We start from the raw sequence: 25505 nt of genomic DNA on the forward strand, positions 1-25505 counted from the left end.
GGGGTTCCGGGTAGGTGACTCGTGGGGCAAAAAATTAATTTACTAAAAGGGTTGTAATGTTCTCACTTGAGATTTTTATTGATCACTAAGATGACCAAATGTATCCTATGTGATACTTGGAACCAATCAGTAACCTTGTAATAAAACCTGCCACCGATTGATTTCAGCTATTTAAATTATCAGTGAGAACCCATTTAGATTTCTCAAATCTGAAAAATTTAAAGAGATGGAAACCAAGAAACAATCAAAAACGCTCTGATTAGAGAAAATACAACATAGGATTGAAACGATTCAGCGAAAATTTTAGAATACACGCAGATGCAAAAATTGCTTCAAATATCGTTTGGCAGCAATTGATAACACTTAAAACTCTTGTTCTGGGCAAAAATAAAGATTTTGATCATTAAAAAAATTTAATTATTGTTTATTTGGACAAAATTCAGACTATGATCGTGTTTGTAATTTTTAAAACTTTCTCCTGAAACAGGAGAATTGTAAAATATTGCGTGCTTGGACGTTTTTTACTTCGCGGACAAACAGGACCACTAAAAATTTTTTGTGCTAAATCTTTATTTTCATTTGCGTATTCACTTTATGATATGCATTGAGTTTTCATTTACTTCTTTTGGTCTCAAATTGATTGCTTAATTTCATGGTAGCTTAAGATTGATCTGGATTCTCATCAGCCCTCGGTTCTTCCGGAACTACATCTGTCAGGTTCTCCTCGCCTCCCGCATCCTCATTTTCCGGTTCCTCAGCTATGACGTCATCAGGAATCGGAGGACTACCTTCAGCAATGGGATCCTCTTCCTCCGCAATCGCGTCTATTTCTGGCCTCTCATTAACGTCGTCAACATCGGCAGGTTCCTCACGAATGTCTGGATCGTCACCGGTAGGTTCAACTTCAACATCGTGGTTCTCGTCATCCACTGGCTGTTCAGTTCCAGTTGCTGGATCGTCACCTTCCGTTTCCTCCGCGAATTTGACCTCTTTTGCCGAGTTTGGTCCCGTTTTGACTTTCTGGGAGGCAGACCCGATCCGTGGACTGAGTTCACGAGGGGTAGTGGTTCGTGGGCGGGCGGCGCCCTGTATTCCATCTTTTTTGCCCATTCTAGCATGCTTCCTAGAAAACAACAGAGATTATTCAACAGTGTTCTGGTATGTTAGGTAATTTCGCAATAATAACCATTCAACCCTTAACCGTTAAAGGCCATAAAGGACTGCTGTAAAGGATCGTACAATTTTCTCCCTTTCTACAAAATAGCCCTTTATTGCAATCTATTGAAAAGAGTTTACAATTGCAGAATCGTGAACTTAATTTTCGTGGGGGGGGGGGGGGGGGGGGTGAATATGACCGCGGGGTGACGATGCTTCAAAATTCATGCTAACAATTATAGAATTACAAACGGTTTCATTGAAGTTATAAAAGCATCGTAGTTAGTTACCCGGGCCGAGGAAGTTACCGAAAAATAACTGTTAGTGTAAGAGAATGTAGATAAGGTTCAATTACATTGTTCTAGACAGTTTAGTTTGGTAAGTTTTTATATCGGTTTTAAGTTGCGGGAACAACCAACTCGTTTTGGTTGCGATAAGGACAAAAGTCAATGTTTTTTCAAGTTTTACTTCTGACTTGATTGTTGCACGACATGCTCCAGGGGAAAGAGGAGGCCAACTAACACATCACAGACGTTTGACCAGATCGTCGAAGAGGGTGTAACCCAAGTTGCCTAGAAAACCGTTTCGAAAAAAGGTCAAGAAAAAATAGGCTAATCAGCCAAAACACGTGCGAGGGCGGAGACCGGACGAACGTACGTACCGTAAGCCGTTTTCACCTTCACCACACGGTGTTGTCCATCTCGTCCAGGATAGACTTCAAGAACACGTCCAAGGGGCCAAATTCCACGTGGAGTCATATCTTTCAGAATCCAAACGATGTCGTTGACTCTGAGTGGTGTTTGGTCACTATCGCTCCATTTGGACCTCTTTAACAGTGTCGGAAGATACTCCTTGACGAGTCGTTTCCAGAAATGGTTGACCATTTGCTGCACATTCTTCCAAGACTTGAAACTGGCGGGTTCTTGGCTGTCGAACTTTCCTGGTGGGAGAGAGTTGAACGGTCTGTTGATCAGAAAATGGTTTGGCGTGAGAGGCATTTCATTTTCTGGAAGGTCAGCGACAATCGTTAGTGGTCTGGAGTTCAATATAGCTTCGGTCTCGACCAAAATTGTCCTGAACACATCAAGCGACAGCCTTCTGGAGCCTAGAATGATCAATAGAGTGCGTTTCGCGGTCTGGATCAAGCGCTCCCAAATACCGCCAAAATGAGGTCCATAGGGAGGATTGAACTTCCAGGTTGTGTTCGTTGCTGCCATTGCTTTGTAGATTTTGTCGTTGTCGAGACGTTTCACAGATCTTTTTAGTTCCTCAGATGCACCAATAAATGTCTTGCCATTGTCGCTGAGCATTGTTGTTGGCTGGCATCTGCGGCTTACAAAACGTCGATAGGCGTTTAAAAAAGTGTCAGTGTTGAGATCGGGACAAGCTTCTAGATGGACACACCTAGTAACCAGGCAAGTGAAGATGAGGCCGTAGTGTTTTTCAATCTGTCCTTTGGCATCCTCTATATAAAAGGGTCCAAAAAAGTCGACTCCGCTGTTCGCGAAAGGATACTGGGTAGAGTCTGTCGGGAAACGGCAGGCAGGGAGGGGAGCCATGACGGGTTGAATGTTTTGAGCGGCAAATCGTCTGCAGAGAAAACATCTGTACTTTATACTCAAAAGTGTTTTTCTGAGTCCAATGATGTGGTATCTTTGCTGCACAAAAGCTTTCACTGGCTCTGTTCCTTGGTGAACGCAAATGTTATGTGCATGCTCTATATAGAGTCTCGCTATCTTGTCCTTTGCGTGCAGTATAATCGGAAATTTCTCAACTTCGAGGTTATCTGGCGCAAATTGCAGTCTTCCGCATGACCGAAGGATTCCATTGTTGTCCAACATTGGGTTGAGCGAACGGATTTTGCACTTTGAATCTATCCTGGAACCACGTTTCAGGGCTTGGATTGTTGAGAAGAAGAAATTTTGCTGCGAAATTTTGATCAGCTGATTTCTTGCAAGAATGAGGTCTTCTGTTATATACTGGTGATCTTTAGGCCTTTGCTTTTTGATCCGAAAGAGCAAATTGAAGACTGTTGCTAAAGTCAGGAGCAACTTGTTCCAAGTTGAGAACCGTGTCGGGTCGATTATTTGCTCCGACAAATTGCGTGAAATTTCATGCGTTGCTAACACATGCTTTGAAGAGTTTTCAGCAGCGCTGAGCTGTCTTGTGGAAAGAAATGCTGGCGCTGTTAGCCACTTGGCTGTAATTTCGTCTGGGTTGAGACCACGGGTCCCGTGGTCAGCTGGATTTTCTTTGGTGGCAACGTGTTTCCATTGGTAAGCATCAGTTGATGCAAGGATTTCTTTGAGGCGATTCGCAACAAAAACAGGTTGCTTCTTGGTTGTCGATAACCAGTCAAGTACTACTTGACTATCTGTCCAGAGTGTAGAGCGAGTAATGTGAAATGATGACTCTTTCATGATGGTTGAAAGAAGGCGCACTCCGATGACTGCGGCTTCCAACTCTAATTTGGGTATGCTGATTTGTTTAATTGGGGCAACTTTGCATTTGCCTATTAGGTAACAAGTTTCAACATCAGTGGCTGAGTTAGGAACTGTTTTCAAGTATGCAACGGCTGCAACTGCTACAGCTGAGGCGTCGACAAATATATGGATTTCATTTTCACTTTCTGGTGAATGGCAACTCTTATTCAGAGTTCTGTTCAATGTCACTTCTGGGGAAGAAAAGTATAAATCCAAATTCTTTTGAAGTGGTTTAACTACTTGAGGGGCAATTTGATTGTCCCATTTTTTCCCAAGTTTCCACAGTTCTTGAAGAACTATTTTGAAACGGATCGTTGATGGCGACATTATTCCTATTGGGTCGAAGATCGAGGAGACAAGACTAAAGATCTTACGTTGAGTGTATGCTGAGGCATCTTTTGGGAAATCAGTGAGAGGTTTCATAAAAAAGCAGTCTTTCTCAAGATTCCATTTAACACCAAGAACTCTAACAATATCTGTCTTGTTCTCTTTGTCTTCTGGAGGGATTTGATTTAGAATTAGAGAGCTGTTTGAAACAAATTTTGTGAGTCGAAACCCACCTGTTTGCAGACAATTTTTTGTTTGAAAAACTGCCTTACAAGCGTCTTGTTCTGTTGCATGTGATTGGATGTAGTCATCCATGTAAAAGTGCTTTCTGACGGCTTTGAGGGCTTCTGGGAATTGTTGACTGTTTTCTTTGGCACAATGGTTAAGAACGTATATTGCGCACGAAGGTGAGCAATTTGCTCCAAAGATGAGTCTGGTAAATTGGTACTGTTGTATCTGATTGTCTGCTAACCAAAGAAATCGAAGAGCAGATTGATCAATCTGATGGATGGCGATTTGCATAAACATGCCTTCGATGTCCGCAAGAACTGCAACGGGATGTTCTCGAAATCTCATCAGGACACCTAAAAGGTTATTAAGGAGATCTGGTCCTGTAAGAAGGTTTGAATTAAGCGATTGGCCGCGGAATTTTGAAGCGGCATTTGCAACTCGGCGGACTTTTCCGGGCTTATTGATATTTTCCACAGGATGGTGTGGCAGGTACCAAATTCTGTCTGGTTGAGGATCTTGCATTTCCACCGGTTTGACATAGTTTTTCTCGAGGTCTGTCAAGAGAGTCTCATTGTATTTGTCCTGCAACAAAGGTTTACGTTGAAGGCGTGTATTAAGGCTTTTGACTTGGTTCAGTGCAGAATAGAAGTTGTTTTCCAAATTTATTTCTGATTTCCAAGGCAGTTTGATTTCATATCTCTCACCATTGTGATTGATGGAGTTCTTCAAAATATCAAGAAACTGTTCTTCTTGCTTTGTGTAAACTTGTTCACGGTCCTTCTGAATGCCATCAGCTTCAATACTCCAGAACTGTTGAACAAGTTCGTCAAGTCCGGGTTCATCTGATCTGTTTCTTGACACATGGAAAATAAATTTCTTCTGCTGAGTTGCGGGCTGTTGAGTGGTGGCTGAGATACAATTCTCATATTCACCAGCGAGGGTCCAACCAAGTTTAGTTTTCACACCAAACGGTTGATTTTGATTGCCAGGTATAACATGTGTAGGGTAGGTGAATGCGAATGCGTTAACACCGAGGAGGGCGCCGATTTTGCCATCGGCAATATTTGGGAAATGTATGTGGCGCAAACTGTTGAAGGCATCACAAATTTGATTAAGTTCAAAAGTTTTTGCAGCTGCGACGTTCAGAGACGGGGTGCTGAACGTTCGAGAGAGTTCAAACGATATTTCAGTTGACTTATATGGAGTTATTGTGACTGGCTCAACAATTTTTGAGAGGGACATGCTGTTCTCTGTATTGAGAAATTGTAGTGGTACTGACTGTTGTGTTTCACGGGGAAGCTCAAGAAATTCAGCTATGGCGTCCAATACAAAACTGAATTGGCTACCGGGGTCTATGAGGGCGTAGGTATCGAAGGCTTTATTCCCCTTGAGGAATGAAACTGGAATAAGCTGCAATTGCTCATACCAATTCTTCGGTGTTTCTGAGCATTGGTTAATGCTGAACGATTGGTTAATTGCATTGCCGTTTAAATTACGTCGTTGCACGTTTTGCTGGCTTTGGTTGTTGAAAGTTTGGCCATAACGGCTGTTGGGGGCTTTGTTTGTTTGACTTTTCTGTTGAGAAGATGTATTTGGAGTTTGACTTGAAGCTTTGCTACTAGACGAAGCTGTTGGATTGTTACCAGAAAAAACTTCAGTAGAAAAAACTGCTGTAGGGCGTTTGATTTGCTTGGCGGGATCATGAAGGGTTGTGTGGTGGAATCCACTGCAAACCTGACATCGTTTTTGCGATGGGCACGATTGTTTGTGGTGTTTGTTGCTCAAGCAGTTTGTACACAAATTATTTTGGCTGACAAGGTTGTATCGATCACTTGGTGAGCACAATTGATACTCAGGGCATGTGGCAATGCTGTGTTCTTGTTTGCACTTCTCACAAGATCGTTTTGTGTTAAAGGTTTTGTTCGGAACGTTTTGTGAAATTGACGGTTGCTTTTGCTGAGGCCCAAAGTTCCATTGTTTTCTACTGTTTTCCGCTGATGCGTTGTTGACTGACACTGAGAGATTGCCATTGTATTGCTTGGTTTGCGGGTTGTTCGAGTTGACAAACTTTGAGGCTTGAGAACTGATGGTTCTTTGATTGCTTTCTCGACTCACTTTGTCGTAGATTTGAGCTTGGAGCCCCAACCACTGTTGAAAATCCACAAGAGTTGGGTCTGAGTTGAGCTCGGTGAGACAATGTTCTGTCCATTTCAGAACCAAATGATGTGGCGTTTTCTCTTTGGCTTTCTTAGTGAGTGTTGTAGACTGGAGGTCTGCTGTAAAGCCAAGGTATTGGAAGGCTTGCACAAGTCTTTTCAAAAATGAGGAAAAGGCAATGAAGCTTTGCTTGTTTTGGAAGTTCATTTGCCAGTTTTCAAGCTGGTTAATGAACGCATTAACAACTATAGTACGATCACCGAAATGTCGGATTAGTTCATTCAGTGCTGTCTGATAATAGGATGGATCGCAGGAGTAAGCATGAATCAAGTCTTTTGCTTTCCCACTCACAGAATTCTGTAAGTAAGTTATACGATGAGTGTCTGTAATGGAAGGGTTGTTGTGAATCATCGTGTTGAAATTATTGATCCACTCGTGAAAGTGGATAGGATCACCATTGAAATTCTGAAGTTTCAAAGGTGGCAATTTGATTGAATGCTTGAAATCAACATTTCCTTTTTCCTGTGTTACATTAGGGTTCGAGTATGCTGAGCTTATGTGTTGATTGACAGTGGGCAGCAAAATCTGGTTAATTAAAGGCTGGCTCAACTGATTTTGTCCAGCAGGATTTGAGTGTTGATTAATGCACATTGGGGCATGGATCGTGGAAGTTAATGGAGCTTGACAGTTCGATGGAACTTGAGAGTCAGGAACAAACTGGTTGTTACACAACTGACTGGGTTGTGTCACATTTTGGTTAACTGGGAAAGTGCTGGTAAAACCGTGTTGACTGTTAACAGGTTGTGGAAATTGCAGAGGAGCCGCAATTCCGTTTGATTGTGGAGCTACCTGGTTTGGCAGAAAATTAGGAGCTGCAGGATTTAAGACGGTATTTTGGTGCTGTTGTTCCATCAGTTGTACGGTAATTGGAGGAACACTTGCGGAATGTACCCCAGTTATAGGATTAATATATTGATTGGATTGTAGGCAATTGTTTTCTGCCACTATTTTATCAGTTGTACTTGGAAGATGTGAGGTTCTGTTTGCCACTGTGGGTAAGCAGGGGAGTTTTTGCAGATCACAGTTCAACACTTGACTATCGAGGTATCCATTTGTTCCTATTTGAACCTCAGAAGGTCCAACATTCTGTTGTAGATTGGGAAAATTATGATATTGAGGATTTCTGTTGGCATATGAATCCTGATTGTTTCTTCGCTTTGGCAACTTTAAATTAAGGGTTTTCTCCAATGCCGAGTTTTGGGCAAAAAGACCATCTGCTTGTAATTGAATAGTTGGATCTGCCAAAATGAAGGGGTTTGAAAGTGAGTGATTACCTGAAAGGTTCAAATTTTGGATTGGAGGCAAAAGGTTCTGCGACGTGTCAAAGTTGTCACTCAAGATGATTTGAGCTGTTTCAATATCGCAGACATCTCTATTTACCAGGCTGGAGGCAATTTCAAGTTTCCCTGATCTTGTTGGAGATGTGAATTTTTGGCTGATATCTTTGTCAAAGCAGGGAAAAGGATTCGGAACGTTTAATTCGTTTCCAAGTTTAGTTTTGGATTTTAGAAGACTTTCATGAACTTCCTTTTTAGGATTTCTTTGATGGGCTTCAAGCACATGTTGAATTTGAAGTCCTGGTTCATTAGATGTTTGCAGAAACAGTGATGGTTGTCTTGGCCGTGGTGGTAATGGAGGCGGCTGATTGAAGATGTTACTGCTGGTCTGCTTTCCTTCTATGTCGCGCTGATGCTGGATTCGTTCCTTGTCGTCACTGGGCGCAGGTGTTGATTGCCGAGACAGGTTTCTTCTGCTGGAGATCATGCTGACATCATCTCTAATGCGACTAGAAGACTGACTGAGCTGGCCATCGTCGTCCAACAGATCAACTTGCAGTTCCAGTTCATTGAGGCGAGTTATTAGTGTCGTTTGTCTATTCAATATTGATGATGCAGTACTCTGATGTGGCTGCTGTCTCATCACTTCCTCTGAGAGTTTCTTGAGCTCTGTTTCCTGGCCTTTGATTTTGTTGATCATCAAAGACAATGACCGGAAACTCTTTTTCTGCTCCACAGTTTTCTCAAGGAGATCGAGCAGTTTCTTCATTGACATTTCTGTCGCTTTGAACATATTGATGGCAAACTGACATTCAGCGCTGTTCTGCTTTGACATATTGGTGGCTGCTGCTTTGTTGTAGCTGATTGTTGATGATGTAGGTGAAGAAGCTCGTTACTGAAGGTGAAAAACGGCTTAGAACCGGAGCGACGCAAATTTTTGATGTAAAAAAAAGTTGTCTAAGGTTTGAATGCTAATGATCCTAGTTTTTTCTTGTTCAAAAGACCGGCGACGCAAATTTTCTCAAAAAGTGATGTCCTAGAATGTGTTTTGTGTGCTAAATCTTGCCTTTTGCGCTAAAAAAAACTTAAAAGCTTTTCCGAACGTTCGCGCGCTTTAATCGACTTTCGTTCAACAGACTTAAATAATTGCTTGTTTTTTGTTGAATTAACACAAGTTTTGGTTAAATAGCTGGCTTTAACTTTTTTAACTAGTGTCTCTGGCTACTGTAGTTGACAGGAAACTTGTGCTTTGCTACAATTATGCAGTTGAACCAATATTAGACCAGAACTCAAATAATTGTTACATTAAACTCCTTTTTCTTGAAAACTTCAAAACACTCGTCTGTTTCCCTCAAATAGGAATAGATTACCAACCAGAAAGCTTATGAAACTACCCAAGAAAATTTGTCTTAACTCCCTAACCCTAACCAAACACTATGATTAATAAATACCTCTCACAGTTTTTGCGAATTTATAACTTTGAAACCTGTTCTTTTTCTAGGAGTTTATTGTTGTTGTGACGGCTAAAGATAAGAAATTAGTAAAAATGCGATGCGTTTAGGCAACAAGGGCTACAGGAGGGCTACTGAATGCTAGAAATTTGCAGAGACGAATCATATTGTGGAAATCTTTAGAACTCTTTGGTGTATTGTCTTTTTTCGGGTTTTGCAAAAGCTTTTTCGTTATCTTTAAAACTGTGTGACTTTGTCTGCTGTTTTTCACTCTGTTTTCGTTATTTATAGATTGCATTGACTCTAATAAACTCTCAAAACTTTCTCCCACAGATAACGTCTGAGATCTGCTTTTCAAAAATATTGAAAGTAGAAAAAAAAAGAGACATCAAATTTTCTGGTGACTACTGGAACCAATTTTCTTCGAAAACTCCTCTTCTGCTGATGGTAACGTCTGAAACCAATAGGGATAAAGGGACTTCGCAGACGGCAACGTCTGAGACCGAGGACTTCTGCAAAAAATCAAGTTTTGGAAGTTTTTTCCAAAAAAAATTAAAAAGCTAGTTATTTTCGTCAAATGAAAGTTTTGATATTTGCTGTGGCGCCTAATGACTTTCTATTTACTTCCATATACAGGTGAAACCATCAAACCGAATGACAATGACTTGTTGTAGGGGTTTGTTTAGTGGTTTATTCGGCAATTCAAATGAATATGTAGTCAGAAAATTAGCTTGTGTTTTTTGAATTTTCTGATTTCAAAAAATTTTTTCTGACATTTCTCATTTATATGATACTGATTGGATAAATCGATGAAAATGGCTTTCTGTTTGATTACAAACTAATTCAGGAGAGTAGTTTAAGGGTTTATTCCGCAATTGAAACGGATATGTAGTCAGAAAGCTAAATTGTGCTTTTTGATTTTTCTGAATTCAAAAAATTTTTTCTGACATTTCCACTTTATATAATGCTGATATGATATATCAATAAAAGTGGCTTTTTGTTTGATCGAAAGCCAATTCCTAAGGGTGGTTTAATAGTTTTTTCCGCAATTCAAATGGATATGTAGTCAGAAAACTAAATTGTGTTTTTTGAATTTTCTGAATTCAAAAAATTTTTTCTGACATTTCTCATTTGTATAATACTGATTGGATATATCGATGCAAATAGCTTTCTGCTTGATTACAAACCAATTCAAAAGAGTGGTTTAATAATTTTTTCCGCAATTCAAACGGATATGTAGTCAGAAAACTAAATTGTGTTTTTTGAATTTTCTGAATTCAAAAAATTTTTTCTGACATTTCTACTTTATATAATGCTGTTATGATATATCGATAAAAGTGGCTTTTTGTTTGATCGAAAGCCAATTCCGAAGGGTGGTTTAATAGTTTTTTCCGCAATTCAAATGGATATATAGTCAGAAAACTAACTTATCTTTTTCGATTTTTCTGATTTAAGGAACATTTCTCTAAATTTTGTGCGTTTTTTTTCGCATAATTTTCTTTCAAAGTTAGAAAATTGCCTTTACTCGCTTTGAAAATAATATTACTAGTCAAGGTTTATCAATCGAGGTGTTATAGTAACAAAAAGTTTTTTTTTTGGGACAAAAATCAATTTTTTGAAGGCTTTTTGTCGAAAAAAAAGTAGAGATTTTGGATGGCTCTAACCGGGGAACAGGACATCAGAGGTAACGTCTGAGACCTCGGGCGGACTTCTGCTGGTGACGTCTGAAACCAGTAAAAAAAACAGATCCTCTCGTCGGGGTGACGTCTGAAACCCAATTTCCAAAAAAAATCGTCTGCTGGGTAACGTCTGTAACCCAATCTTGGCTTCGTCGCTGAAAAAATTGCTTGTCTTTTCTTTTCTGTGACTTTTCTGTGTCTTTTCGGTGTCTTTTCTGTGTCTTTTCGGTGTCTTTACTGTGTCTCTTCTGTGTCTTTACTGTGTCTCTTTTGTGTCCTAAGAGACTTTTGCCAGTAACAGGGGAGACTTTTGTCCTCAAAATTGTTTTGGGGAAAGAAGGTTTTGTTCTTTGAACGAGGGGTAAACCATAAAATGTAAGAGAATGTAGATAAGGTTCAATTACATTGTTCTAGACAGTTTAGTTTGGTAAGTTTTTATATCGGTTTTAAGTTGCGGGAACAACCAACTCGTTTTGGTTGCGATAAGGACAAAAGTCAATGTTTTTTCAAGTTTTACTTCTGACTTGATTGTTGCACGACAGTTAGTAATAAGTACTTAGTTAGTAATAACTGTTGTAGTATCATGATCTTTTGTACGACAAAACGGAATCATGCACCCGAGACGTGATTAAATTGATAAATTCAGATAAATAAGCAGCAGTGACTAACTCATCGATGGCGACTTGGAGGAAGAACTTTTTCTTCACGTGTTGCAGTTCCCTCACAAGTGACTGAATTTCTATTTTGTACTCCTCCTCTTGTTTTTCAAACATCTTGCACTCCTCACGCATTGACTAAAAAACAACACCTCAAAGAAATCAGACTATGTGATTATGCTGAATATTTGATTATGCTGAATATTTGATTTTGCTGAATATTTGATTTTACTGAATATTTGATTTTCGTAAAAGTTATCTTTTTAACATTGCATTCAATTATATATCAATTAGTAATGGTTCCGACCCTACCTTAGTAATAGAGAAGATCTAAACTGGAATAGGAATTTTTTGATAATTTTGCTGATGTAGATTGATCTTTTGAAACTTTTGCTACAAATTCAAGGTGGTGGAAACAATATAATGTTCATGCGTAAAAACTAGTTCCCTGAGCCGAGTAATTTAACCAGCTAAGCAGCTTCAATAAACAATCCCCATTTCTATCACTAAACCTGTCCGTTGAATAGTCAGTCGTTTTATGAAAATTTATTCCAGTGAGTCTCGACTTTTTATGTGTAAGGCCTAAAAAATTTCTAATGAAGTTGTCGCAATAAAACTTATCATATAATTCATTGCTTCACAAAAATTTGGGCAAAAAAATTTCTCAGGTTTTACACGATAAAAAATGAAACTAACTGCAACTTATGTAAAAAAAAATGTAAACTTATCAGGAGTTGAGTGAAAATGCACTTTGCTCAATGAACAAATTTTTAGTTGAACAAACTGATGTGACTTCAATCATAAAATCTGTTTAATTAAAAAATGATAGTAGTTTAAACGAACTGCCCTTTGTAGCACCTGCAGGTACTACAAAAAATTTGATTGAAAAATTATTCTTCCTTTTTCTCAAGTTAAGCGCTGAGTCTTAAAATAAAACTTAATTAAGTGCTTTTAAAAGAGTTGCACTGTCGTAAATCATTACGGTATTTCATCAATTGATTGATCCCGGTTGTACTTACTGGACATAGTAAATTTGTTTTCACTTAAGTTTTTCTGATACTATGCCATTTGCATTGTCACTGCTGGTCATTACGTGGCCAGTGTCCGAAAAATCGAGTACACATAATCAATTTTGTCGGGCTTTTTGACGACCCATGTTTTAAGATTAGTGTTGTAAGAGTGTATAGAAACCAGTGACTCTAGGCTAGTTTAGTTTCAAATTTGCTCAAAAATATCCCTTTTTCACGTATCGAGCATCGAATTACCGAACTGAAAGAAAACCTGATTGGTAATTAAATTAGGAAATGTCCATATCGATACTAATGGCCGATCAAAAGACAGTAAGTGGCTTTGAAATTACCAATAGCACTGTTCACAAGAACAATTTAGTCTTTAAATTTGATCGCAAGCAATTTCTAATAAAATTTGGGTAATAAGATTTCAGGCTAATCACATGCTCCAAATAGTTTTTTTCCGGAAAACGCAAAACTAGTTAACTTTTTGGACATTGACCACGTGACGACGAAGTTTCGATTTAACATTTTTTAGCGCTGGGCAAATATAGAAAATGGCCTAAGAATTTGTTTAGGGCAATATGATTATCTTATATGTCTCTAAAAGATTTTAGACCTTCTGACAAACAGCTTATAAAAACTTTACAAAATTTTAATTTGTGGTTCAGACAAAATATCAGGATGAAGTGTTTTATTTTTGAACCATCAGCTGTGAACAAAAAGTTGAAAAAAAAAACGATTTGCATTTTGTATCATATACTACATTACAGGCGTCTATTGACATCAAAGTAGATCTATTTTAACTGCAACTAACAGACAATTTTCGAGAATTATGTATCAGTAAGCATAGTCTGCTTTTAACATTTACTTAGATGCAATTTGACTTGCTTGCGAAAGCACCTTTAAGAGCAACCCCTGCAATTTAGATACAAATGACATTAAAGTGGCAAGTTTTTTTCTGAGTTCGTGGTTCAATGGCTCAGATAGAAGATCCGATTGTGCAGGTCTTTCTGTCTTTCTGCGGCTGTTCCGATGTGTTAATTATTAGAAACATTTTGCCAGGTGAAATGCTGTTGAGTAAGCTCATCAACTGATTTATTTATGAGCCTTAACTCTTATAGCTTTAATGCTCATATTATTTGCCAATTAGAGATTCTGTTGTTCACAAAAAATAAGATAAAAATCATTGAAAAACTGAAAGAGTTTACGTTTGTTTTCGGTTGTAGAAGCTTGCATTTTGTAAAGTGTTTTCAATTTTATTCCTGTCCTAATTTTATGCATAACTTTAGCAATTTATGAAGGCACAAAAGTCGAAAACAGCTATAGAAATGGATGATTTTACTAAAAATTCTGATGCAAGTTGAATCATCTTGTAATGATAAAAATGAGATGAAGAAAAATTTAAATTTCATCTTGATTTAATTCTATGCAAGGAATTAAATCAAGATGAAATTTAAATTTTTCTTCATCTCATTTTCTCAAGATGATTTACAACTTGCTCCGGAATTTTTAGTAAAATCATCCATTTTTATAGCTGTTTTCGACTTTTGTGCCCACAGTCTATTTTCAGAAAAAGTTATCTACGGAGCTTATTCTGCACATCATGAGTAGCAAGATACTCTTAGGATACATTGATACAGTACTGGGCCGACGATATGCAATTGTAATACAATGTTTCAGTACTGATTTCCTGTGGCACTAGGGTCCGCGTGCCTACCTTGAGTTGCTTGGCTTTTTCTTTGAGCACAGATTGGTACACAGACAGCTGTTCGCTCACTTCAGGTCCCGGCTGTTTAGTGATGGCATTCTTCATCTCCATGTACATCTTTTCCTGTAGATGCAACAGGGCCTGTTTCTCCCCCAGTTCTCCACACACGCGAAGGTACCGCTGGTTCAGCCCCTGTAGTTTCTCTATCAATGCGTAGGTGGACGGATCGGAGCCCTGGAAAATAACACTAGTCGTGAGACCTGAAAGATATTCCGAATTTTGTCATTTTATGCTCTCCCCCAGTACGTTATGCACCCCCAGTTCCCCAGTTGCAGAGCACGTTTAGTTATATACTAATTCATGATGCAAAAATGATTTCACGTGGGTGTAAATAATATGCACGCACTAAGCTGGGGGGTCAAACGAAAAAGATCCCATATTCCTCATGCCCACTACCCACCCATCATACAAAATTGTTCAAAGTTACACTAGGTCATTTATTATTTGTATGATTTCTTTAGTCATTCAAGGATCATACAAGAAATCAAACTTACTCCCTAAATGCTTACCCAGATTGAACTCGAAGTCAATATCAGTACGACAGGCAAGTCTAATTACAAATCTCAGTTTGTCGTGCAACAATCAAGTCAGAAGTGAAACTTGAAAAAACATTGACTTTTGTCCTTATCGCAACCAAAACGAGTTGGTTGTTCCCGCAACTTATAATGATATAAAAAACTTAACAAACTGTCTAGAACAATGTAATTGAATCCCTATCTATATTCTTTTACATTTTATGGTTTACCCCTCGTTCAAAGAACAAAACCTTCTTTCCCCAAAACAATTTTGAGGACAAAAGTCTCCCCTGTTACCGGCAAATAGTTTCTTTGTTCCACAACTTCTGCGACGCACTGAAGAAAGCATCAGCGGTCAGTGCAACCATCAAGTGCCGAGCACAGTAAACGGAACCCGAAAGCTGGCAGCCGGTCAAGACAAACAAAAGACACAGAAAAGACACAGAAAAGACACAAAAAAGACAAGCAATTTTTTCAGCGACTTAGCCAAGTTTGGGTTACCCCGACGAGAAGATATTTTTTTACTGGTTTCAGACGTCACCAGAAGAAGTCCGCCCAAGGTCTCAGACGTTACCTCTGATGTCCTACTCCCCGGTTAGAGCCATCCAAAATTTCTATTTTTTTTCGACAAAAAGCCTCCGAAAAATTGATATTTGTCCTCCAAAAAACCTTTTTTTGTTACTATAGCACCTCAATTCATAAACCTTGACTAGTCTCATTATTTTCAAAGCGAGTAAAGGCAATTTTCTCACTTTTAAAGAAAAATCTGCGGAAAAACAACACAAAAATCAGAGAAATGTTCCTTAAATCAGAAAATTCAAAAAACACAACTTAGGTTTCTGATTACATATCCGTTTGAATTGCGGAAAAAAACTATTAAACCACTCTTCCTGATTGGTTTTGAATCAAACAAAAAGCCACTTTGATTGATATATCACATCAGCATTATATAAATAAGAAATGTCAGAAAAATTTTTTTTAATTCAGAAAATTCAAAAAACACAATTTAGTTTTATGACCACATATCCGTTTGAATTGCGGAGAAAACTATTAAACCACTCTTCTGAATTGGTTTTCGATCAAACAGAAAGCCACTTTGATCGATATATCACATCAGCATTATATAAATAAAAATGTCAGAAAATTTTTTTTGAATTCAGAAAATTCAAAAAACACAATTTAGTTTTCTGACTACATGCCCGTTTGAATGGCGGAAAAAACTATTAAACCACTCTTCTGAATTGTTTTTTGATCAATCAAACAAAAAGCCACTTTGATCGATATTTCATATCAGCATTATATAAATAAAAATGTCAGAAAATTTTTTTTGAATTCAGAAAATTCAAAAGACACAATTTAGTTTTCTGACTACAGATCCGTTTGAAGAGCGGAAAAAACTATTAAGCCACTCTTCTTGATTGGTTTTCAATCAAACAAATTGCCACTTTGATTGATATATCACATCGGTATCATATCAATAAGAAACGTCAGAAAAAAAATTTTTTAATTCAGAAAATTCGAAAAACACAATTTAGTTTTCTCAATCCATATCTGTTTCAATTGCGGAAAAAACCATTAAAACACTCTCTTGAAATAGTTTGCAGTCAAACAGAAAGCCATTTCCATCGATTTATCCAATCAGTATCAAATAAATGAGAAATGTCAGAAAAAATTTTTTGAATTCAGAAAATTCAAAAACACAAGATAGTTTTCTGACGACATATTCATTTGAATTGCCAAATAAACCACTAAACAAACCCCTACGAAAGTCATTGTCAGTCGGTTTAATAGTTTCACCTGTATAGGGAAGTAAAGGAAAGCCTTTAGGCGCCACACCAAATATCAAAACTTTCATTTGACGAAAATAAATACCATTTTAATTTTTTTTGGAAAAAACTTCCAAACTTGATTTTTTTTGCAGGAGTCCTCGGTCTCAGACTTTGCCGTCTGCAAAGTCCCTTTATCCCTATTGGTTTCAGACGTTATCATCAGCAGAAGAGGAGTTTTCGAAGAAAATAGGTTCCAGTAGTCACCAGAAAATATGATATTTTTTTTTCCTACTCTCAGTTATTTTGAAAGGCAGATCTCAGTGGTTATCTGTCGGAGAGAGCTTTGAAAGTTTAGTACAGTCAATGCATATTAAAGAAAACGAGGAAAGAGTAAAAACAGCGGATAAGTCACCCAGTTTTAAAGAAAACAAAAGAGTTTTTGCAAAATCCGAAAAAAAACAATACACCAAAGAGTTCTAAAGATTTTCACAATATGACTCGTCTCTGCAATTTTCTAGCATTCAGTAGCCCTTCTGTAACTTTTGTTGCCTAAACGCATCGCATTTTTACAAATTTCTTATCTTTAGCCGTCAAAACAACAAAAAACTCCTAGAAAAAGAACAGGTTTCAATGTTATAAATTCGCAAAAAACTGTGAGAGGTATTTATTAATCATAGTGCTCGGTTAGGGTTAGGGAGCTAAGAAAAAGTTTCTTGGGTAGCTTTATAAGCTTTCGGGTGGGTAATTTATTCGTATTTAAGAGAAACAGACGAGTTTATTGAAGTTTTCAAGAAAAAGGAGTTTAATGTAACAATTATTTCTGGTCTAATATTGGTTCAACTGCATAATTGTAGCAAGTCATAGTTTTCCTGGAAAACACAGTAGACACACACACTAGTTCAAACAGTTAAAGCCAGCTATTTAAGCGAAAATTGTGTTAATTCAACAAAATACAAGCAATTATTTTGGTCTGTTGAAAGAAAAACGGTTAAAACGCGCGAACGTTCGGAAAAGCTTTTAGGTTTTTTTAGTGCAAAAAGCTAGAATTAGATGTTGAAAAACATATCCTAGGACATCATTTTTGAGAAAAGTTGCGTCGCTGGTCTTTTGAACTGGAAAAAACTGGGATCATTAGCAGTCAAACCTTAGACAACCTGTTTAAAATCAAAAATTTGCGTCGCTCCGGTTCTCAAAACCGTTTTTCACCTTCAGTAACGAGCTTCTTCACCAACAGCGTCAACAATCAGCTTCAACAAAGCAACAGCCACCAAGATGTCGAAGCAGAACAGCGCTGAATGTCAGTCTGCCATCAATATTTTCAAAGCGACAGAAATGTCAATGAAGAAACTGCTCGATCTCCTTGAGAAAACAGTGGAGCAGAAAAGGAGTTTCCGATCATTGTCTTTGATGATCAACAAGATCAAAGGCAAGGAAGTGGAGCTCAAAAAACTCTCAGAGGAAGTGATAAGACAGCAGCCACATCAAAGCACTGCATCATCAACATTGAATAGGCAAAGGACATTAATAACTCGACTCAATGAATTGGAACTGCAAGTCGTTCTCTTGGACGATGATGGCCAGCTCAGTCAGTCTTCCAGTCGCATTAGAGATGATGTCAGCATGATCTCCGGCAGAAAAAGCTTGTCTCAGCAATCAACACCTGCGCCCAGTGACGACAAGGAACGAATCCGGCAGCAGCGCGATATAGAAGAAAAGCAGACCAGCAGTAACATCATCAATCAGCCGCCCCCAATACCACCACGGCCAAGACAACCATTATTGTTTCTACAAACATCTAATGAACCAGGACTTCAAATTCAACATGTCCTTGAAGCCCACCAAAGAAATCCTAAAAAGAGAGTTCATGAAAGTCTTCTAAAATCGAAAAATAACCTTGAAAACCAAACAAATGCTCCCAGTCCTTTTCCCTACTTTGACAAATATACCAGCCAGGAATTCATATCTCCACAAAAATAGGGAAATTCGAAATTGCCTCCAATCTGGTAAATAGAGATGTCCTTGAAACTGAAACACTTAAATCAACTTGAGTGACAACTTTAACACGTCGCAGAACCTTTTGCCTCCAACCCAAAATTTGAACCTTTCAATTAATCACTCACTTTAAAACCCCTTCAATCTGGCAGATCCAACTATTCAATTACATGCAGATGGTCTATTTGCCCAAAACTCGGCATTGAAGGAAACCTTTAATTTAAACTTGCCAAAGCAAAGAAACAATCAGGATTCAAATGCCAAAAGAAATCCTCAATGTCATAATTTTCCCAATCGGCAACAGAATTTTAGACCTTCTCGAGTTTAAAAAGGAACAAATGGATACCTCGATAGTCAACTGTTTAATTGTGATCTGCAAAAAATCCCCTGCTTACTCACAGTGGCAAACAGAACCTCAGATCTTCCAAGTAAAACTGATAAATTAGTCGCAGAAAACAATTGCCTACAAACCAATCGAGGTATTAATCCTATAACTGAGGTACACTTCAAAAGTTTTCCTCCAATTACCATGCAACTCATGGAAGAACCGCATCAAAATACCGTCTTAAATCCTGCAGCTCCTAATTTTCAGCCAAACCAGGTAGCTTCAGAATCAAACGTAATTGCAGCTCTTCTGCAATTTCCACAACCTGTGAACAGTCAATACGACCTCGTCAGCAAAGGCCTTTCAATAAATCAAAATTGTCACAACCCAGTCAGTTGTGTAACAACCGTTTTATTCCTGGATCTCAACTTCAATCGAACCTTCAAGCCCCACAACCCATGGGGCTTGAACTTCCACAATCCATGGCCCAATGTGCATTAATCAACAGCTAAATCCTGTTGGACAAAATCAGTTCAGCCAGCCTCTAATCAACCAGAGTTTACTACCCACTGTTAATCATCATATTAGCTCAGTACACTCGAGCACTAATGTAACACAGGAAAGAGGAAATAATAATTTCAAACATCTAATCAAATTGCCACCTCTGAAACTTCAGAATTTCAATTGTAACCCTATCCACTTTCACGAGTGGATCAACAACTTCAACACAATGATTCACAACAACACTTCTATTACAGACACGCATCGTATAACCTACTTGCAGAGTTCTGTAAGAGGGAAGCAAAGGACTTGATTCATGCTTACTCCTGCGATCCATCTCATTATCAGACAGCACTGAATGATCTAATCCGACATTTCGGTGATCGTACTATAGTTGTTAATGCTTTCATTAACCAGCTCGAAAACTGGCAAATGAACTTCTAAAACAAGCAAAGCTTCATTGCCTTTTCCTCATTTTTGAAAAGACTTGTGCAAGCCTTCCAATACCTTGGCTTTACAGCAGACCTCCAGTCTACAACACTCATTAAGAAAGCCAAAGAGAAAACACCACATCATTTGGTTCTGAAATGGACTGATCATTGTCTTACCGAGCTCAACTCAGACCCGACTCTCGTCGATTTTCAACAATGGTTAGAGCTCCAAGCTCAAATCTACGACAAAGTGAGTCGAGAAAGCAATCAAAGAACCATCAGTTCTCAAGCCTCAAAGTTTGTCAACTCGAACAGCCTGCAAACCAAGCCATACAAAAGCAACCTCACACTGTCAGTCAACAACGCATCAGCAGAAAACAGCAGAAAACATTGGAACTTTGCGCCTCAGCAAAAACAACCGTTAACTTTACAAAATGTTCCGAATAAAGTTTTTAACACCAAACGATCTTGTGAGAAGTTCAAACAAGAACACAGCATTGTCACTTGCCCTGAGTATCAGTTGTGCTCACCAGGTGATCCTTACAACCTCGTCAGCCAAAGCAATTTGAGTACAAACTGCTTGAGCAACAAACACCACAAACAATCGTGCCCATCGCAAAAACGATGTCAGGTTTGCAGTGGATTCCACCACACAACTTTTCATGATTCTGCCAAGCAAATCAAACGCCATACAGCAGCCTTTTCTACTGAAGTTGTTTCTGGTAGAAATCCAACAGCTTCTTCTAGTAGTAACGATTCAAGTCAAAATCCAAATACATCTCAACAGAAAAGTCAAACAAACAAAGCCCCCAACAGCCGTTATGGCCAAACTTTCAACAATCAAAGCCATCAAAACGTGCAAAGACGTGATTTAAACGGCAATTCAGTTAACCAGTCGTTCAGCATTAACCAGTGCTCAAGAAACACCGAAAAATTGGTATGAGCAATTGCAGCTTATTCCGGTTTCATTCCTCAAGGGTGATAAAGCCTTCGATACCTACGCCCTCATAGATCCCGGTAGCCAATTCAGCTTTGTATTGGACATCTTAGCTGAATTTTTTGAGTTTCCCCGTGAAACTCAACAGTCAGTACCACTACAATTTCTCAATACAGAGAACAGCATGTCCCTCTCAAAAATTGTTGAGCCAGTCACAATAACTCCATATAAGTCAACTGAAATATCGTTTGAACTCTCTCGAACGTTCAGCACCCCGTCCATGAACGTTGCAGCTGCAAAAAGTTTTGAACTTAATCAAATTTGTGATGCCTTCAACAGTTTGCGCCACATAGATTTCCCAATTATTGCCGATGGCAAAATCGGCGCCCTCCTCGGTGTTAATGCATTTGCCTTCACCTACCCTACACATGTTATACCTGGCAATCAAAATCAACCGTTTGGTGTGAAAACTAAACTTGGTTGGACCCTCGCCGGTGAATATGAGAACCGTATCTCAGCCACCACTCAGCAGCCCGCAAGTCAGCAGAAGAAGAAATTTATTTTCCTTGTGTCAAGAAGCAGAACAGATGAACCCGGACTTGACGAACTTGTTCAACAGTTCTGAGGTATTAAAGCAGATGGCTTTCAGAAGGACCGTGAACAAGTTTACACAAAACAAGAAGAACAGTTTCTTGATATTTTGAAGAACTCTATCAATCACAATGGTGAGAGATATGAAATCGAACTGCCCTGGAAATCAGAAATAAAGTTGGAAAACAACTTCTTTTCTGCACTGAACCAAGTCAAAAGCCTCAACACACGCCTTCAGCGAAAACCTTTGTTGCAAGAAAAATACAGTAAGACTCTCTTGACAGACCTTGAGAAAAACTATGTCAAACCGGTGGAAATGCAAGATCCTCAACCAGACAGAATTTGGTACCTGCCACACCATCCTGTGGAAAATATCAATAAGCCAGGAAAAGTCCGCCGAGTTGCAAATGCCGCTTCAAAATTCGGCGCCCAATCACTTAATTCAAACCTTCTTACAGGACCCGACCTCCTTAATAACCTTTTAGGTGTCCTGATGAGATTTCGAGAACATCCCGTTGCAGTCCTTGCGGACATCGAAGACATGTTTATGCAAATCGCCATCTATCAGATTGATCAATCTGCTCTTCAATTTCTCTGGTTAGTAGACAATCAGATACAACAATACCAATTTACCAGACTCATCTTGGAGCAAATTGCTCGCCTTCGTGCGCAATATACGTTCTTAACCATTGTGCCATTGAGAACATTCAACAATTCCCAGAGGCCCTCAAAGCCGTCAGAAAGCACTTTTACATGGATGACAACATCCAATCACATTCAACAGAAAAAGACGCTTGTAAGGCAGTTCTTGAAACAAAACATTGTCTAAAAACAGGTGGGTTTCGACTCACAAAATTTGTTTCAAACAGCTCTATAGTCCTAAACCAAATCCATCTAGAAGACAAAGACAACCAGACAGATATTGTTCGAGTTCTTGGTGTTTAATGAAATCTTGAGAAAGACTGCTTTCTTATGAAACCTCTCACTGGTTTCCCAAAAGATGCCTTAGCGTACACTCAACGTAAGATCTTTAGTCTTGTCTCCTCGATCTTCGACCCAATAGGGATAATGTCGCCATCAATGATCCGTTTCAAAATAGTTCTTCAAGAACTTTGGAAACTAGGGAAAAACTGGAACAAACAAATTGCCCCTCAAGTAGTTAAACCACTTCAAAACAACTTGGACTTATACTTTTCTCCACCAGAAGTGACATTGAACAGAACTCTCAATAAGAGTTGCCATTCACCAGAAAGTGAAAATGAAATCCATGTAAATGTCGACGCCTCAGTTATAGCAGTTGCAGCCGTTGCATGCTTGAAAACAGTTCCTAACTTAGCCACTGATGTTGAAACTTGTTACTTAATAGGCAAATGCAAAGTTGCTCCAATTAAACAAATCAGCATACCCAAATTAGGGTTGGAAGCCGCAGTCATTGGAGTGCGCCTTCTTTCAACCATCATGAAAGAGTCATCGTTTCACATTACTCGTTCTACACTCTGGACAGATAGTCAAGTAGTACTTGACTGGTTATCTACAACCAAGAAGCAACCTGTTTTTCTTGCGAATCGCCTCAAAGAAATCCTTGCATCAACTGATGCTTACCAATGGAAACACGTTACCACCCAAGAAGTTCCAGCTGATCACGGGACCCGTGGTCTCAATCCAGACGAAATTCAAGCCAAGTGGCTAACAGCGCTATCATTTTTTTCCACTAGACAACTCAGTGCTCCTGAAAACTCTTCAAGGCATGTGTTAGCAACGAATGAAATTTCACGCAATTTGGCGGAGAAAATAATCGACCCGACACAGTTCTCAACTTGGAACAAGTTGCTCCTGACTTTAGCAACGGTCTTCAATTTGGACTTTCGGATCAAAGAGCAAAGGCCTAAAGATCAGCAGTATATAACAGAAGACGTCATTCTTGTAAGAAATTGGCTGATCAAAATGTCTCAGCAAAATTTCTTCTTCTCAACAATCCAAGCCCTGAAACGTGGTTCCAGGATAGATTCAAAAAACAAAATCCGTTCGCTCAAACCAATATTGGACCCACTGCGGAAGGTTGCAATTTGCGCCAGACAACCTCGAAGTCAAGAAATTTGCGAATATACTGCACGCAAAAGACAAGATAGCGAGACTCTATATAGAGCATGCACACAACATTTGCGTTCACCAAGGAACAGAGCCAGTGAAAGCTTTTGTGCAGCAAAGATACCACATCATTGGCCTCAGGAAAACACTTTTGAGTATAAAGTACCGATGTTTTCTCTGCAGACGATTTGCCGCTCAAAACATTCAACCTGTCATGGCTCCCCTTCCTGCCTGCCGTTTTCCGACAGACTCTACCCAGTATCCTTTCGGGAACAGCGGAGTTGACTTTTTGGACCTTTTTATATAGAACACGCCAAAAGACAGATTGAAAAACACTACGGCCTCATTTTTACTTGCCTGGTTACTAGGTGTGTCCATCTAGAAGCTTGTCCCGATCTCAACACTGACACTTTTCGAAAAGTTTATCGAAGTTTTGTAAGCCGCAGATGTCAGCCAACAACAATGCTCAGTGACAACGGTAAGACATTTATTGGTGCATCTGAGGAACTAAAAAGATCTGTGAAACGTTTCGATAACGACAAAATCTACAAAGCATTGGCAGCAACGAACACAACCTGGAAGTTCAATCCTCCCTATGGACCTCATTTTGGCGGTATTTGGGAGCGCTTGATCCAGACCGCGAAACGCACTCTATTGATCATTCTAGGCTCCAGAAGATTGTCGTTTGATGTGTTCAGGACAATTTTGGTCGAGAACGAAGCTATATTGAACTCCAGACCACTAACGATTGTCGCTGACTTTCCGGAAAATGAAATGCCTCTCACGCCAAACCATTTTCTGATCAACAGACCATTCAACTCTCTCCCACCTGGAAAGTTCGATAGCCAAGAACCCGCCAGTTTCAAGTCTTGGAAGAATGTGCAGGTGAAGGTGAAAACGGCGATGGTGAAGGTGAAAACGGCTTACGGCACCTACGTTCGCCCGGTCTCCGCGCTCGCACGCGTTTTGGCTGATTAGCCCATTTTATCTTGACCTTTTTCCGAAACGGTTCTCTAGGCAACTTGAGTTACACCCTCTTCGACGATCTGGTCAACCGTCTGTGATGAGTTAGTTGGCCTCCTCTTTCCCATGGAGCTTGTCGTGCAACAATCAAGTCAGAAGTGAAACTTGAAAAAACATTGACTTTTGTCCTTATCGCAACCAAAACGAGTTGGTTGTTCCTGCAACTTAAAACTGATATAAAGAACTTAACAAACTGTCTAGAACAATGTAATTGAATCCTTATCTACATTCTCTTACACAGTTCATTTTTTAGTACTACTTTTTATTGTTTTCGGGATCTATTTTGGACAATTTTTGAACTTATTTAATCTTGGATTTTTTGACGGCCCAGTGTTGACCAGGGCTAGGATTTGGACTGCCGAGTGTAAAAAGTGACATAGCTCTGAATCAGTAGTGAAATAACACTTGCAATAAGATTTGCCCAGTACAGAAACTGACTTGGCATTAGGTCGGGGTAAACAGTTATGCCCTAAAGTACAGATATTTGCGTCTATCAAGTACTTATTTGAGCGGTTTCCAATCCAGCAAGCGATTAATTACGGATCAAAAATGAAAACATCTTCTAACCAATGACCCAAAAATGACCTATGAAGTTACCAATCCACACACTTTTTGCTCATGAAAATACCCATAGTATCACCTATGATCCAGACATTGGCTCGTTCAAAGTATCTGTACGTTTATGCTGGTCGTTAGAAAATTCCCCGCCCGGGTATGTTTGAACGCTTAGTACCATTCTGTGTGCCTTCAAAAAGGGGTCTGCGTCATAAACGAGGCCACATTCATATCTGGTTAATGCTTTATTATGCTTTTTAATGCACATGTACTGAAAAACATATTTGAATCATTCAACACCTGGCAGTTTGTCTATCAATGAATGAGTTGATTGATCAGAGCCCTAAAAGACAATGTAATGAAACTAGCATCTCTGAGCCACAACTTGCAAAATCCGGCTCAAAAGGTCAAATTTTTGTCAGAGAGATAGATTTTTTAAGAATGATATTATTTGTATTTTTTATTTATTATTAGTGAGATGTCTTTGGGCGTTCTTGACCATTATTTATAGGAAATGACAG

At 39.0% G+C, this 25505-nt stretch overlaps 1 protein-coding gene across 1 annotated transcript in view; it reads right to left on the reverse strand.

The window, feature by feature from the left end:
• Positions 1-535: 535 nt before the first annotated feature.
• LOC142352114 (uncharacterized) overlaps positions 536-25505 on the reverse strand; it is a 67553-nt gene continuing 42583 nt past the window's right edge. Inside the window, exons 16-18 of the mRNA XM_075404486.1 lie at positions 14207-14431; positions 11490-11614; positions 536-1123 (exon numbers count right to left, since the gene is read on the reverse strand). Coding sequence (XP_075260601.1) covers positions 661-1123; positions 11490-11614; positions 14207-14431 — 813 coding nt within the window. The 3' untranslated portion in view covers positions 536-660. The remainder of the gene's footprint in view (positions 1124-11489; positions 11615-14206; positions 14432-25505) is intronic.

Source organism: Convolutriloba macropyga, chromosome 13 (genome assembly GCF_964194025.1).
Source record: "Convolutriloba macropyga chromosome 13, txConMacr16.3, whole genome shotgun sequence".
Taxonomy (NCBI): domain Eukaryota; kingdom Metazoa; phylum Xenacoelomorpha; order Acoela; family Convolutidae; genus Convolutriloba; species Convolutriloba macropyga.